This window comes from Acipenser ruthenus, chromosome 30, assembly GCF_902713425.1.
Source record: "Acipenser ruthenus chromosome 30, fAciRut3.2 maternal haplotype, whole genome shotgun sequence".
Lineage (NCBI taxonomy): Eukaryota > Metazoa > Chordata > Actinopteri > Acipenseriformes > Acipenseridae > Acipenser > Acipenser ruthenus.
Window position 1 is genome coordinate 6891186 of NC_081218.1, and position 14936 is coordinate 6906121.

Below are 14936 nucleotides of genomic sequence, written 5' to 3' on the forward strand. Positions count from 1 at the left end.
GGTGTGTGAGAGTGAGCAGAGCTGAGAATAAGAATGAGAGGGGGAGGGGCAAGGAGTGCTGAGTCAGCATTGAAACAACCTGTTAATCTGCAGGACATACTGAGCCTGAGTGTGTTACTATCTGAGCCTGTCGCTATGTGTGTGTCTGTGTGTTACTATCGGTTTGTATTACTGTGTGTGTGTTGGTATCTGAGCCTGTCGCTTTGTGAGTCCCTGTGTCTGTGTGTGTGTTACTATCTGTTTGCATGTGTGAGAGTTTAATCATATTTAGAGGGTATGGACAAAATATTAGAAACGATTTAGCACACACTCACTCCCCTCCTTGTGTGATAAAGAGCAGGCTGGGTGCAGGTCTGCTCTCTGATTGAAAAGCAGGCTGGGTGCAGGTCTGCCTCTGATTGAAGAGCAGGCTGGGTGCAGGTCTGCCTCTGATTGTGAAGAGCAGGCTGGGTGCAGGTCTGCCTCTGATTGTGAAGAGCAGGCTGGGTGCAGGTCTGCCTCTGATTGAAGAGCAGGCTGGGTGCAGGGCTGCCTCTGATTGTGAAGAGCAGGCTGGGTGCAGGTCTGCCTCTGATTGAAGAGCAGGCTGGGTGCAGGTCTGCTCTCTGATTGTGAAGAGCAGGCTGGGTGCAGGTCTGCCTCTGATTGAAGAGCAGGCTGGGTGCAGGTCTGCTCTCTGATTGTGAAGAGCAGGCTGGGTGCAGGTCTGCCTCTGATTGTGAAGAGCAGGCTGGGTGCAGGTCTGCTCTCTGATTGTGAAGAGCAGGCTGGGTGCAGGCCTCCTCTCTGATTGTGAAGAGCAGGCTGGGTGCAGGTCTGCCTCTGATTGAAGAGCAGGCTGGGTGCAGGTCTGCTCTCTGATTGTGAAGAGCAGGCTGGGTGCAGGTCTGCTCTCTGATTGAAGAGCAGGCTGGGTGCAGGTCTGCTCTCTGATTGAAGAGCAGGCTGGGTGCAGGTCTGCTCTGATTGAAGAGCAGGCTGGGTGCAGGGCTGCCTCTGACTGTGAAGAGCAGGCTGGGTGCAGGTCTGCTCTGATTGAAGAGCAGGCTGGGTGCAGGTCTGCCTCTGATTGTGAAGAGCAGGCTGGGTGCAGGTCTGCCTCTGATTGAAGAGCAGGCTGGGTGCAGGTCTGCTCTCTGATTGTGAAGAGCAGGCTGGGTGCAGGTCTGCCTCTGATTGAAGAGCAGGCTGGGTGCAGGTCTGCTCTCTGATTGTGAAGAGCAGGCTGGGTGCAGGTCTGCCTCTGATTGTGAAGAGCAGGCTGGGTGCAGGTCTGCCTCTGATTGTGAAGAGCAGGCTGGGTGCAGGTCTGCCTCTGATTGAAGAGCAGGCTGGGTGCAGGTCTGCTCTCTGATTGTGAAGAGCAGGCTGGGTGCAGGTCTGCCTCTGATTGTGAAGAGCAGGCTGGGTGCAGGTCTGCTCTCTGATTGAAGAGCAGGCTGGGTGCAGGTCTGCTCTCTGATTGTGAAGAGCAGGCTGGGTGCAGGTCTGCTCTCTGATTGTGAAGAGCAGGCTGGGTGCAGATCTGCCTCTGATTGTGAAGAGCAGGCTGGGTGCAGGTCTGCTCTCTGATTGAAGAGCAGGCTGGGTGCAGGTCTGCCTCTGATTGAAGAGCAGGCTGGGTGCAGGTCTGCCTCTGATTGTGAAGAGCAGGCTGGGTGCAGGTCTGCTCTCTGATTGAAGAGCAGGCTGGGTGCAGGTCTGCTCTCTGATTGTGAAGAGCAGGCTGGGTGCAGGTCTGCTCTCTGATTGAAGAGCAGGCTGGGTGCAGGGCTGCCTCTGACAGTGAAGAGCAGGCTGGGTGCAGGGCTGCGTCATTGTTGTGTTTCAGTGTCACAGTGTTGCAAGTGATGTCACAGTTTTGGCATAGTAGCCATGCTGTGGAGTTTGTGCTCTGACTGACTGCCTGTCTCCCTCTCCTCCCAGCATGCCTCTCTGACAGGCAGCCGCTCTGAGAAGGGCTCTGGTTGGTCGAGCCGGTCGCTGGCCGCTCGCTGTCGGAACTCCATCGCCTCCTGCACGGACGAGCAGCCGCACATCGGCAACTACCGGCTGCTCAAGACCATCGGCAAGGGCAACTTCGCCAAGGTCAAGCTGGCCAGACACATCCTCACAGGCAGGGAGGTGAGAGCTGACCACACAATTATTTATTTATTAGCAGATGCCCTTATCCAGGGCGACTTACAATTGTTACAAGATATCACATTATTATTATATCACATACAATTACCCATTTATACAGTTGGGTTTTTACTGGAGCAATCTAGGTAAAGTACCTTGCTCAAGGGTACAGCAGCAGTGTCCCCCACCGGGGATTGAACCCACGACCCTTCGGGCAAGAGTCCAGAGCCCTAACCACTACTCCACACTGCTGCCATAATCAGCCCTGTCCACACATTAATGAGCCCTGTCTACTGTCCACACGTTAATGAGCCCTGTCTGCTGTCCACATGTTAATGAGCCCTGTCTGCTGTCCACACATTAATGAGCCCTGTCTGCTGTCCACATGTTAATGAGCCCTGTCTGCTGTCCACACATTAATGAGCCCTGTCTGCTGTCCACACATTAATGAGCCCTGTCTACTGTCCACACGTTAATGAGCCCTGTCTGCTGTCCACCCATTGAGCCCTGTCTACTGTCCACACATTAATGAGCCCTGTCTGCTGTCCACACATTAATGAGCCCTGTCTTCTGTCCACACATTAATGAGCCCTGTCTACTGTCCACACATTGAGCCCTGTCTGCTGTCCACACATTAATGAGCCCTGTCTGCTGTCCACACATTAATGAGCCCTGTCTACTGTCCACACATTGAGCCCTGTCTGCTGTCCACACATTAATGAGCCCTGTCTGCTGTCCACACATTAATGAGCCCTGTCTGCTGTCCACACATTAATGAGCCCTGTCTACTGTCCACACATTAATGAGCCCTGTCTACTGTCCACACATTAATGAGCCCTGTCTGCTGTCCACACATTAATGAGCCCTGTCTATTGTCCACACATTAATGTGCCCTGTTAGCTGTGCTCTGAGCACTATGGGTATTTGTCGGAGTCGAGTAATTGAGGTAGAAATAGTGAACTATTCGCAACTTTCCAAAAAAATATGAACCAGTCGTGTATTGGATAATGTGTGGTGCTCTATCTGTGAAGGGACTGTTTCTGAGTACATACTGGTGTTCTGAAATGCCATTTATATTTATAGTGACTGCACGTCCATCCGTCTGAATCCACACACTTCAAATAATCACTGAAACAAGCAGGTCTAGTAGGGGCAGAACGGCTGCTTCTTTATCAGAATCCAACAGAGCACCAGTCAACGAGACTCCTCTTTAAAAACGTGTTAACAAATCATGATTTGTAAACTTGTTTAGAGCAGCTTGGAATCTTTTAAACAGTTGGTTAATGTTCTGAATGTCATGATTATGTAACGGATTGCAACCACAACCACACAGAACAAATGAGGTACTTCTAACATCCACCAGGGGGCAGAGTGTGGCAGGGGGGCAGGTTTATGGTTTGTGGTCCGTTGATGAATACACAGGTTTTCTTTCTCTTTTTATTTATTTGTTTGTGTGTTTTTTTCCTACAGTGAAACTAAGATTTCTGATTTCCTAACCTCCCCCTTTCTCTTCCTCTCAATTCAGGTTGCAATAAAGATCATTGACAAAACCCAGCTGAACCCGACCAGCCTGCAGAAGGTGAGAGGCGATGCTCTTAATGTATCAGTAGTTTTAAGAAGCGCAGAGACATCAGTGTCTTCTGCTGTCTCAGGATCACAGCTGCTTTAGCCTCTGGATTACTGGCTTGTGTTCTGCTGTGGTCTGCAGTGAAGTGTTGGCCTCTGTTCATCGGGAATGCATTTGAACAGCAGGGATGGAAGTAAGACTCTCATTGCATAGCAGTTTGATCTATTCCAGGTTTTACTAAGAGTTTAATAAGAAGACACACCTGAGCTTGTTACCTAAACACTGGGGTTAGTCAAGCTCCTAGTAAAACCAGAACTGGGTGAATCTGCTATGCAATAGGAGTTTGCTCAGTAAGCCGTTCAGAATTACTAATTGAGAAAGAGAGAGAGAGAGTGTATATTTTGTTCATTGCAGGTAGAAAGCAGAGTTAAAGGTATCATATCTGTTTTTATATCGAGTGGATCAGGTTATGCTGTAGATCAGGGATGTCCAATCACGGTCCTGGAGGCTCCATTCCACTCCAGATTTAACAGTTAAAGTGAGATCATGAACTACTTCAGGGTCTGGATGGAGGTTTAATTGGTTCAATTGAACAATTTAGAACAGGGCTGGAAAAAAGACCATGAGTGGAAGGGCCAGCATGGCCACCCCTACCGTAGATGTACAGTATCATCCATAACTACTAAACACTCAACGCGGCTGAGTCAAAATGTCAAAAGATCAGAGACGCAGACCTGTAGTCTAAATGCTTGTCATGTAGGGTGTGGCGATAGGATGGGGTTTGATTCCTCACAGTGTGTTACTGTAGGAGTGGGAGATGGAGAGAGAGGCAGAGAGCAGTGAGTGTGTCACAGTGGGAGTGGGGGGCAGTGTGGAGGGGTGATGGGTTTTGATTCCTCACAGTGTGGGTGAGTGTGTCACTGTGGGAATGGGGGGCAGTGTGGAGGAGTGATGGGTTTTGATTCCTCACAGTGTGGGTGTGTCACTGTGGGAGTGGGTGGGCATTGTGGAGGGGTGATGGGTTTTGATTCCTCACGGTGTGGGTGTGTCACTGTGGGAGTGGGTGGGCATTGTGGAGGGGTGATGGGTTTTGATTCCTCACGGTGTGGGTGAGTGTGTCACGGTAGGAGTGGAGGGGTGATGGGTTTTGATTCCTCACAGTGTGGGTGTGTCAATGTGGGAGTGGGTGGGCAGTGTGGAGGGGTGATGGGTTTTGATTCCTCACAGTGTGGGTGTGTCACTGTGGGATTGAGTGGGCAGTGTGGAGGGGTGATGGGTTTTGATTCCTCACAGTGTGGGTGTGTCACTGTGGGAGTGGGTGGGCATTGTGGAGGGGTGATGGGTTTTTATTCCTCACGGTGTGGGTGAGTGTGTCACTGTGGGAGTGGGGTGCAGTGTGGAGGGGTAGTGGGTTTTGATTTCTCTCGGTGTGGGTGTGTCACTGTGGGAGTGGGGGGCAGTGTGGAGGGGTGATGGGTTTTGATTCCTCACAGTGTGGGTGTGTCACTGTGGGAGTGGGAGGCAGTGTGGAGGGGTGATGGGTTTTGATTCCTCACAGTGTGGGTGTGTCACTGTGGGAGTGGGGGGCAGTGTGGAGGGGTGATGGGTTTTGATTCCTCACAGTGTGGGTGTGTCACTGTGGGAGTGGGAGGCAGTGTGGAGGGGTGATGGGTTTTGATTCCTCACAGTGTGGGTGTGTCACTGTGGGAGTGGGGGGCAGTGTGGAGGGGTGATGGGTTTTTATTTCTCACACGGTGGGTGTGTCACTGTGGGAGTGGGGGGCAGTGTGGAGGGATGATGGGTTTTGATTCCTCACAGTGTGGGTGTGTCACTGTGGGAGTGGGGGGCAGTGTGGAGGGGTGATGGGTTTTTATTTCTCACAGTGTGGGTGTGTCACTGTGGGAGTGGGGGGCAGTGTGGAGGGATGATGGGTTTTGATTCCTCACAGTGTGGTTGAGTGTATCACGGTGGGAGTGGGGGCAGTGTGGAGGGATGATGGGTTTTGATTCCTCACGGTGTGGTTGAGTGTGTCACGGTGGGAGTGGGGGCAGTGTGGAGGGGTGATGGGTCTTTATTCACAGTGTAAAGGCTGTAGTGCTGACCTTTGTTAATCCAGTAGTCAGACTGCTTCAAGAATCAACAGAGTGATCAGCAATGGCAAAGAGAAGCTTAGAGAGAGCTGGGGCTGCAAACAGTGATGGACAGAGAGGAGAAGTGTGTTAGAGAGGATTCAAGACACCTTCCAACACCTGGTGGAGCCACCACTGTGTTGTGTCAAGGCTGTGAGCAGGGCAAACAGTGGGGAGGAATGGGGCAGGAATTTGTGTTTGGGGGGGGGGGGGGGGGGTATTTATTTATTTATTTATTTATTTATTTATTTATTTTATTTATTTATTTATTTTACAAACAACTGTGCGTATGGATTGAAACGTATGTCTGTCTGTCTGTCTGTCTGTCTGTCGGTGATGTTAAAACAATGGTGGTAAATGCAGTAGTAATAAAAAAAAAAAAAACGTGTACAATTCAGTGATTTCAGTAGAATACTTTCTCAGTTTAGTGTTACCATAAAAAGCAGTGCAGGAAATCTTTCTCTCTCTTAATTCAAATGTTCTTTATTGGCATGACTATATTACAAGTACAGTATTGACAAAGCAATTTATAATACAACAAATAAACATCACTAAACATTAAACATCTATGAACAGAACAGTCCCCTTCCCCAGGAACAGTACAACTGCCCCCCTCCCCTCCCCATCTCTCTCTCTCTGTTTCCTTCCCTCCTTTGTCACATGATACCCTTTCTCTACTCCATCCTCCCTTTCCTTTCTCTCTCTACTTCCTCTTTCTGCTCTCTCTCTCTCTCTCTCGCTCTCTCTCTCTCTTGACCCGTTCCATTGAGCTCTCGAGGACCCCTGGGTTAGCCGTCCCATTGTGTGCCTGTCTGGAAAGCTGGATGGATAGCTGCTCCCCCCAGCCCCCCACTTCAGAATTCCATCACATCGCACCACTTTGCTCTCTCTTAAAGTAACAGTGCCCCTTTATCAGCTGGTATCCCTCTGGTAAAATCACAGCATAGTGTAGTAAAGCATAGAGAAGATAATGAAACATCCCTTCTCATAGTGCACTGCTTTGGTATCCATTGGTAAAAGCACAGAGAAGATAATGAACCAGAATCTCATATGCTCAGTAACTGATTGTAAGTAATGTTAATACCAAGTTTGGTGACAATTGGATAAGCATTTCTCTAGCTGTGTGGTGCAATATGAAGTGTGATGTACGTACAACTGCCTCCACTACACCCCCTCCGCAATGGCATCAGCAGCGGGGGAGGGGGAACATTATAGTTGGTAAAAACATTTCAAGTGCGGTGTTCAGACTGTGTGTGACCGTTCTTTCCAATAAAACTACGTACAATCTGTCCTTTCCTGTTTTGCGCCATTGCTAAGCAAAAATGATGTGGTTTATGAAACAATGAAACAATGATGCATCAGACATCCCAACAGCACCTCTAAAACTAAGAGAAACAAGAGGTGTCTGTGTGTCTAACACTGAGAGAAAGAAGAGGTGTGTGTGTGTGTGTGTCTCAACAGCACCTCTAACACAGAAACAATAGGTGTGTGTGTATCAACAGCACCTCTAACATAGAGAAACAAGAGGTGTGTGTGTCTAACACTGAGAAAGAAGAGGTGTGTGTGTGTGTCAACAGCACCTCTAACAGAGAAACAAGGTGTGTGTGTGTCAACAGCACCTCTAACACTGAGAGAAACAAGAGGTGTGTGTTTGTCTCTGCCTCTTTCTCTGTGTGTGTGTGTGTGTGTGTTTTGTCTCTTTCTCTGTGTGTTTGTGTGTGTTTTGTCTCTTTCTCTAGGTGTGTGTTTGTCTCATTTCCCTGTGTTTTGTCTGTCTCTTTCTCTGTGTGTTTGTCTCATTTCTCTCTGTGTGTATGGTTTTGTCTCTTTCTGTGTGTGTGTGTGTGTGTGTGTGTGTGTGTGTTTGCCTCTTTCTCTCTATGTGAGTGTGTCTGATTCAGCTGGACTGGTTAAACATGTAAAGAGGCTGCCTGTTTACATGTTGCATGGGGATTGTGGGATAGGGATGCTGAGTGCTGGAAGACTTCCCATCAGTCCCTGGGTGCTGCATAGTCTGACAGGGTCTCCATAGCAACAGTGATGTCACAGTGCCTGGGGAATGAACCAGGAATCGGGATTATGTGATTATCATTACTTACAAGAGCAGCTGAGCTCTCTCTCTCTCTCTCTCTCTCTCTCTCTCTCTCTCTCTCTCTCTCTCTCTCTCTCTCTCTCCCAAACCCCACCACCCTGCCCCCTTTCTCTCTCTCAGATTATCAAATATCAAAACAAGAGAAGCAGCAGATGTACTGAGTGTGCACTGTGCTCTTGAGAAGGCTGCAGAGCAGATGTATTGAGTGTGCACTGTGCTCTTCCACTGAGGAGGCTGCAGGGCACAGCGAGGAGATTCCTGATTGACATTCAAATGTCTTTATTAGCATGACAAGCATTGCCAGAGTTAATGCAGCAAACACACAGAAATAGTGATCTGTGATCTCCGATACCTCTTCAGTGTATTTCTCTCTGTACAGTGGAGGATGCAATGTGTCTCTGATTAAATCTCTCCACTGTCGCATTGGTTACAGTGTTGAGCACTCTGGGTTTCCAGTGTAATGTGTGATTGCCTGTTTCAATCTCTCTCCCTCTCCTCACTCTCTTTAGCACAGTTTTTTTTTAATAACTTTTATAATGGTTATACTATGCATTTACCATAGTTTACCATGTTTTTAACATGCTTTACCATACCTCTCTGTGCTTTTCCATGCTTTCACGTTGCTTTATCACACTTTGCTGTGCTTTCACTGTGGGAAATTTTTATAAAGTTTCTTCAACGTGTTGCTCAGTTACTGTGTCCCACAAGCGCCTGTGTGTGTGTGTATGTGTGTGAGAGAGAGATATCTAAACTGAATGTTTGGAAACTTCCCCTGTTCCAGTTCTGCATTAAAAACCACACAAATGTGAAACACACACTGCAGACACACACACACAGTGCACAGAGACCCACTGCACACACACAGTGCACAGAGACCCACTGCACACACACACACACAGTGCACAGAGACCCACTGCACACACACACACACAGTGCACAGAGACCCACTGCACACACACACACACAGTGCACAGAGACCCACTGCACACACACACACACAGTGCACAGAGACCCACTGCACACACACACACACACACACACACACAGTGCACAGAGACCCACTGCACACACACACACACACACACAGTGCACAGAGACCCACTGCACACACACACACACACACACACACACACAGTGCACAGAGACCCACTGCACACACAAACACACACACAGTGCACACAGACCCACTGCACACACACACACACACACACAGTGCACAGAGACCCACTGCACACACAAACACACACACAGTGCACAGAGACCCACTGCACACACACACACACACACACACACAGTGCACAGAGACCCACTGCACACACAAACACACACACAGTGCACACAGACCCACTGCACACACACACACACACACACACACACACACACAGTGCACAGAGACCCACTGCACACACACACACAGTGCACAGAGACCCACTGCACACACACACACACACACACAGTGCACAGAGACCCACTGCACACACACACACACACACACACAGTGCACAGAGACCCACTGCACACACACACACACACACAGTGCACAGAGACCCACTGCACACACACACACACACACACACACAGTGCACAGAGACCCACTGCACACACACACACACACACACACACAGTGCACAGAGACCCACTGCACACACACACACACAGTGCACAGAGACCCACTGCACACACACACACACAGTGCACAGAGACCCACTGCACACACACACACACAGTGCACAGAGACCCACTGCACACACACACACACAGTGCACAGAGACCCACTGCACACACACACACACACACACACACACAGTGCACAGAGACCCACTGCACACACACACACACACACACAGTGCACAGAGACCCACTGCACACACACACACACACACACACACACACACAGTGCACAGAGACCCACTGCACACACAAACACACACACAGTGCACACAGACCCACTGCACACACACACACACACACACAGTGCACAGAGACCCACTGCACACACAAACACACACACAGTGCACAGAGACCCACTGCACACACACACACACACACACACACAGTGCACAGAGACCCACTGCACACACAAACACACACACAGTGCACACAGACCCACTGCACACACACACACACACACACACACACACACACAGTGCACAGAGACCCACTGCACACACACACACAGTGCACAGAGACCCACTGCACACACACACACACACACAGTGCACAGAGACCCACTGCACACACACACACACACACACACAGTGCACAGAGACCCACTGCACACACACACACACACACAGTGCACAGAGACCCACTGCACACACACACACACACACACACACACAGTGCACAGAGACCCACTGCACACACACACACACACACACACACACACACAGTGCACAGAGACCCACTGCACACACACACACACACACAGTGCACAGAGACCCACTGCACACACACACACACACACACACAGTGCACAGAGACCCACTGCACACACACACACACACACACACAGTGCACAGAGACCCACTGCACGCACACACACACACACACACACACACACACACAGTGCACAGAGACCCACTGCACGCACACACACACACACACACACACACACACACAGTGCACAGAGAAAGAGTGGCACACAAGTAGAACTGAGGAGGGAAGCATGGAGCAAAGTGAAACTGGAGGTTGGGTTGAACTACGAAGAGATACTGCTGAATGAACTGAAATGAACTGTTCAACTATTAAACAAATACATAACACACTGACAGTCTCTGTGTGTGGATTTCTCTGCAGTGTGTGTGTGTGTGCCTGCAGCATGTGTGTGTGTGTGTCTGTCTGCAGTGTGTGCATGTGTGTGTGTCTGCATTGTGTGTCTGCAGCATGTCTGTGTGTGTCTGTCTGCAGTGTGTGCATGTGTGTGTGTCTGCATTGTGTGTCTGCAGCATGTCTGTGTGTGTCTGTCTGCATTGTGTGCCTGCAGCATGTCTGTGTGTGTCTGTCTGCAGTGTGTGCCTGCAGCATGTCTGTGTGTGTCTGTCTGCAGTGTGCATGTGTGTCTGCAGCATGTCTGTGTGTGTCTGTCTGCAGTGTGTGCATGTGTGTGTGTCTGCAGTGTGTGCCTGCAGCATGTCTGTGTGTGTCTGTCTGCAGTGTGCGTGTGTCTGCAGCATGTCTGTGTGTGTCTGTCTGCAGTGTGCGTGTGTGTCTGTCTGCAGTGTGCATGTGTGTCTGCAGCATGTCTGTGTGTGTCTGTCTGCAGTGTGTGCATGTGTGTGTGTCTGCAGTGTGTGCCTGCAGCATGTCTGTGTGTGTCTGCAGCATGTCTGTGTGTGTCTGTTTGCAGTGTGTGTGTCTGCCTGCAGCATGTCTGTGTGTGTCTGTCTGCAGTGTGTGCATGTGTGTGTGTCTGCAGTGTGTGCCTGCAGCATGTCTGTGTGTGTCTGTCTGCAGTGTGCGTGTGTGTCTGCAGCATGTCTGTGTGTGTCTGTTTGCAGTGTGCGTGTGTGTCTGCAGCATGTCTGTGTGTGTCTGTCTGCAGTGTGCGTGTGTGTCTGTCTGCAGTGTGCGTGTGTGTCTGCAGCATGTCTGTGTGTGTCTGTCTGCAGTGTGCATGTGTGTGTCTGCAGTATGTCTGTGTGTCTGCCTGCAGCATGTCTGTGTGTGTCTGTCTGCAGTGTGTGCATGTGTGTGTGTCTGCATTGTGTGCCTGCAGCATGTCTGTGTGTGTCTGTCTGCAGTGTGCGTGTGTGTCTGTCTGCAGTGTGTGCGTGCAGCATGTCTGTGTGTCTGTCTGCAGTGTGCGTGTGTGTCTGTCTGCAGTGTGCATGTGTGTCTGCAGCATGTCTGTGTGTGTCTGTCTGCAGTGTGCGTGTGTGTCTGCAGCATGTCTGTGTGTCTGTCTGCAGTGTGTGCGTGCAGCATGTCTGTGTGTCTGTCTGCAGTGTGCGTGTGTGTCTGCAGCATGTCTGTGTGTGTCTGTCTGCAGCATGTCTGTGTGTGTCTGTCTGCAGTATGTCTGTGTGTGTCTGTTTGCAGTGTGCGTGTGTGTCTGTCTGCAGTGTGCGTGTGTGTCTGCAGCATGTCTGTGTGTGTCTGTCTGCAGTGTGCGTGTGTGTCTGCAGCATGTCTGTGTGTCTCTGTCTGCAGTGTGCATGTGTGTGTCTGCAGTATGTCTTTGTGTCTGCCTGCAGCATGTCTGTGTGTGTCTGTCTGCAGTGTGTGCATGTGTGTGTGTCTGCATTGTGTGCCTGCAGCATGTCTGTGTGTGTCTGTCTGCAGTGTGCGTCTGCAGTGTGCGTGTGTGTCTGTCTGCAGTGTGTGCGTGCAGCATGTCTGTGTGTCTGTCTGCAGTGTGCGTGTGTGTCTGTCTGCAGTGTGCATGTGTGTCTGTCTGCAGTGTGTGCGTGCAGCATGTCTGTGTGTCTGTCTGCAGTGTGCGTGTGTGTCTGCAGCATGTCTGTGTGTGTCTGTCTGCAGTGTGTGCATGTGTGTGTCTGCATTGTGTGCCTGCAGCATGTCTGTGTGTGTCTGTCTGCAGTGTGCGCCTGCAGCATGTCTGTGTGTGTCTGTCTGCAGTGTGCGTGTGTGTCTGTCTGCAGTGTGTGCATGTATGTGTCTGCAGTGTGTGCGTGCAGCATGTCTGTGTGTGTCTGCAGCATGTCTGTGTGTGTCTGTCTGCAGTATGTCTGTGTGTGTCTGTCTGCAGTGTGTGCGTGTGTGTCTGCAGTCTCTCTTGCTAATCCGACAGCCTGCTGGCCTTGCTGACTCAGCTGCTGCTGAGTGCCAGCCTGAATCAGAGAGGGAAGTGGAGAGCTGGTCTGTCTGTCTGCGTCACCTAGATTGAAGCCAGGCCTGAGGCTGATCTGAGAGTCAGGAGTGAGAGGCTGGTGTGAGAGTCAGGAGTTAGAGGCTGGTGTGAGAGTCAGGAGTGAGAGGCTGGTGTGTTGCTTGCTGTGTGTTTCTTGGTACACAGTGCTGATGGTGTCACTCTGGCTCTCTGATGAAGCCTCACACAACGTCACACTGGAGCCGATTCATCTGCCCCTCACTCTGACTTCATAATCCTCAATCCACAAATCTCTCTCTCTCTCTCTCTCTCTCTCTCTCTCTCCTCTCTCTCTCTCTCTCTCTCTCTCTCTCTCTCTCTCTCTCTCTCTCTCTCTCTCTCTCTCTCTCTCTCCTCTCTCTCTCTCGTCTTGTAGATGTCTAGATAACCGCTTGTCTGATAGTCATAAACCTTTTAAAGTTTTGCATATATCCAGAGAATCACTTGTCTGGTTGTGATGAAACTTGCCAAGAACCTTGTTTAGCTCAAGTTACTGAGTGTATCACAACACTGTACAGAGTCTGTCTGTTTGTCTCTGTATCACAACACTGTACAGAGGCTGTCTGTCTGTCTGTTTCTCTCTGTATCACAACACTGTACAGAGTCTGTCTGTCTGTCTGTCACGCTGCTGGTTTTCCATGTGAATACATTTCTGTAGGTAACAGTGATCTAGTCTCATGTTACTGTTTGTGTGTGTACATGTATATGTGTGCATGTTTGTCTGTGTACATGTATATGTGTGCATGTTTATGTACATGTATGTGTGTGTACATGTTTGTCTGTGCACTTAGGTGTAGGTGTGCATGTTTGTGTATTCACATGTTTATGTGTGTATATGTATGTGTGCATGTTTGTCTGTGTACATAGGTGTGTGCATGTGTGGTGCTGTGCTGGGGAGTGACACTGACATGCTGGTGATCTCTTGTAGTTTTTTTTATAAATATTGAACTGTTTAATACTAAGTGATGGTGAGGACATTCTTCAGCTCAAAATATAGAGAGGATCTCAATCTGGTGTCTGTCTGTCTGTCTGTCTGTCTGTCTGTCACGCTTATATTTGAAAGTGTATCAAGTGAACTGCATGTTAGATTATGATGAGACTTGCTGAGGACATTCTTTATATGATGTATCATCATCCTGGGGTGTATGGAGGCTGTCTGTCTCTCTCCCTCTCTCTCCCTCTCTCTCCCTCTCTCTCTCTAACTTTCTATTCTTTTTTTCCAGCTCTTCCGGGAGGTGCGGATAATGAAAGGCTTGAATCATCCCAACATAGGTGAGCTGCAGGTTCAAAACCAGTAACACACCAGTGCAATACCAGTCCAATATCAGTAACACACCAGTAACAAATCAGTCCAAAACCAGTACTACACCAGCACAATACCACTACCACACCTGAACAGTACCAGTACAACACCAGTAACACACCAGTCCCATCCTGCGTTGTGTTTGTGTGTTGTGCTGTGTAACATTGTGTAACTCTCTGTCGTTGTGTTCTGCAGTGAAGCTGTTTGAAGTGATTGAGACGGAGAAGACTCTCTACCTGATCATGGAGTACGCCAGCGGGGGTGAGTGAGGGGGGGGTACAGACTCTCTACCTGATCATGGAGTACGCCAGTGGGGGTGAGTGAGGGGGGTACAGACTCTCTACCTGATCATGGAGTACGCCAGTGGGGGTGAGTGAGGGGGGGGTACAGACTCTCTACCTGATCATGGAGTACGCCAGTGGGGGTGAGTGAGGGGGGTACAGACTCTCTACCTGATCATGGAGTACGCCAGTGGGGGTGAGTGAGGGGGGGTTACAGACTCTCTACCTGATCATGGAGTATGCCAGTGGGGGTGAGTGAGGGGGGTACAGACTCTCTACCTGATCATGGAGTACGCCAGTGGGGGTGAGTGAGGGGGAGTACAGACTCTCTACCTGATCATGGAGTACGCCAGTGGGGGTGAGTGAGGGGGGGGTTACAGACTCTCTACCTGATCATGGAGTACGCCAGTGGGGGTGAGTGAGGGGGGTACAGACTCTCTACCTGATCATGGAGTACGCCAGCGGGGGTGAGTGAGGGGGGGTACAGACTCTCTACCTGATCATGGAGTACGCCAGTGGGGGTGAGTGAGGGGGGGTACAGACTCTCTACCTGATCATGGAGTACGCCAGTGGGGGTGAGTGAGGGGGGGGTACAGACTCTCTACCTGATCA

The 14936-nt window shown here is 50.0% G+C and overlaps 1 protein-coding gene across 5 annotated transcripts in view; it reads left to right on the forward strand.

Moving 5' to 3' along the window:
* LOC117403381 (MAP/microtubule affinity-regulating kinase 4-like) overlaps positions 1–14936 on the forward strand; it is a 48461-nt gene that overhangs the window by 9795 nt on the left and 23730 nt on the right. For all 5 annotated transcript variants that reach the window (XM_059004597.1, XM_059004598.1, XM_059004599.1 and 2 more), the window contains exons 2-5: positions 1927–2124; positions 3647–3700; positions 13964–14012; positions 14239–14304. In XM_059004597.1, coding sequence (XP_058860580.1) covers positions 1927–2124; positions 3647–3700; positions 13964–14012; positions 14239–14304 — 367 coding nt within the window. The remainder of the gene's footprint in view (positions 1–1926; positions 2125–3646; positions 3701–13963; positions 14013–14238; positions 14305–14936) is intronic.